We start from the raw sequence: 1,621 nt of genomic DNA, 5'->3' as shown, positions 1-1,621 counted from the left end.
CCTCCTCCTGCTGGTGGGTATTTTTCCATTCCTTGCTTTTTCCCTGTTCCATATTAAAATTAAACTAACAGTACACACAAGCCATCATCTACTAAGCACACAATGCGCCAACTGCACACTGATGGTATGAATACAAAACACATCTGGCTTTTGCATTCTCTGTGTACAGATGTCAATTTGAGGTCACACTTTTGTCATAGTGTCATGTAAACATACAAGGATCCAAACTTCAAGTATTGGTGTTTATTCACACTCATCAAAACCAAGACAAAGTCAGAACACAAAATAGGAATTTCACAAAAAAAAGGAAAAAAAAAGACAATCAGCCTACATCATGTCGTCTTTCTGGGTCCGGCCACAAAATTTCGTCCACATCGCATGCGATATCCTCCAGTCCAAGGCACCTGACATGATGCCTGGTCAATATCTCCACATTCCTCCTCCATTGCCTGTAAAAGGGCTACCTGTTGATGAGGATGACAGTCATACACTTTCCAGCGCCAGGCAGAGAAGAACTCCTCGATGGGATTTAAGAATGGAGAGTATGGAGGGAGGTTGAGTGCCATGAAGGATGGGTGGTCTGTAAACCAGTTGCGGACCAAAGCAGCCCTATGGAAACTAACATTGTCCCATATGATGACATATCGGGTCTGCTCTGGTCTCTGAACAGTGAGCATGTCATGCATGGTGTCCAGGAATGCAATAATGTGTGCAGTGTTGTAAGGGCCTATGGTTGCATGATGGTGAACAACACCATTTTGGCTTATAGCTGCACACATGGTTATGTTACCACCACGTTGTCCTGGGACATTGATGATGGCACGGTGTCCAATAATGTTCCTGCCACGTCTCCTGGTTTTACTGAGGTTAAAACCGGCCTCATCCACAAAAAGTAGCTCATGTCCCATTGCATCTGCTTCTAGTTCCATCACTCTCTGGACAAGACAAAACAAATGCAACACATCAGGCCCATGTACAGCACTACAGTATGCACTTCCAAATTCAGAACCAATGACACTAGCTTACCTGCACATAGTCATATCGCAGTTGCTTTACACGTTCTGTGTTTCTCTCGAAAGGAACTCTGTAAATTTGCTTCATTCTTATTCTGTGGCGCGCAAGTACACGACTTAGTGCAGAAATGCTTGCACTGTGTATATTTTGAAAGATGGCGTCATTATCAATTATGCGCTGCTGTATTTCACGCAGTCTTATTGCATTATTGGCAATCACCATGTTCACTATATGGGTCTCTTGCTCTGGAGTGAACATTCTGCCTCTGCCCCCAACATCTGGACGTCTAGCAATTCTGTAAAGTAACAATTTCAGTATTTTTGCATGTATGGTACTGTTGTGTTTCTCATTAGAGTATGGCAGTGCTACAAAGTACTTACCGATTCTTATTTCGAAATGTCCTAATGATGCCTGCCACAGTGTAGCGGCTCAGTTTAGGCTGAACCGTTGGCCAGCTTCCCTCAGGGTCATCCCATGGTTGATGGGATCAACCATGGGATCACCTCCACCTCCTCTTCCTCCAACTTCTTCACCTCCACGTCCTCTCCCTCGGCCTCCTCTGATTCTCACTCTTCTCACTCTTGCTGCTCCTTCCATTGTACTCCAC

The 1,621-nt window shown here is 44.6% G+C and overlaps 1 protein-coding gene across 1 annotated transcript; it reads right to left on the bottom strand.

The window, feature by feature from the left end:
- Window positions 1–236: 236 nt before the first annotated feature.
- Window positions 237–1,395, bottom strand: LOC102082832 (uncharacterized). The gene is made up of 2 exons (XM_019355943.2): window positions 1,027–1,395; window positions 237–935 (listed from the first exon to the last, which is right to left on the bottom strand). Exons 1-2 carry the CDS (start codon window positions 1,270–1,272, stop codon window positions 333–335), a joined length of 849 nt encoding a protein of 282 aa, XP_019211488.1. The 5' UTR covers window positions 1,273–1,395; the 3' UTR covers window positions 237–332.
- Window positions 1,396–1,621: the final 226 nt, after the last annotated feature.

Source organism: Oreochromis niloticus, linkage group LG9 (genome assembly GCF_001858045.2).
Source record: "Oreochromis niloticus isolate F11D_XX linkage group LG9, O_niloticus_UMD_NMBU, whole genome shotgun sequence".
NCBI lineage: Eukaryota > Metazoa > Chordata > Actinopteri > Cichliformes > Cichlidae > Oreochromis > Oreochromis niloticus.
The sequence above is the reverse complement of the archived record's forward strand: the minus strand, read 5'-3'. Positions and strand labels throughout refer to the sequence as shown.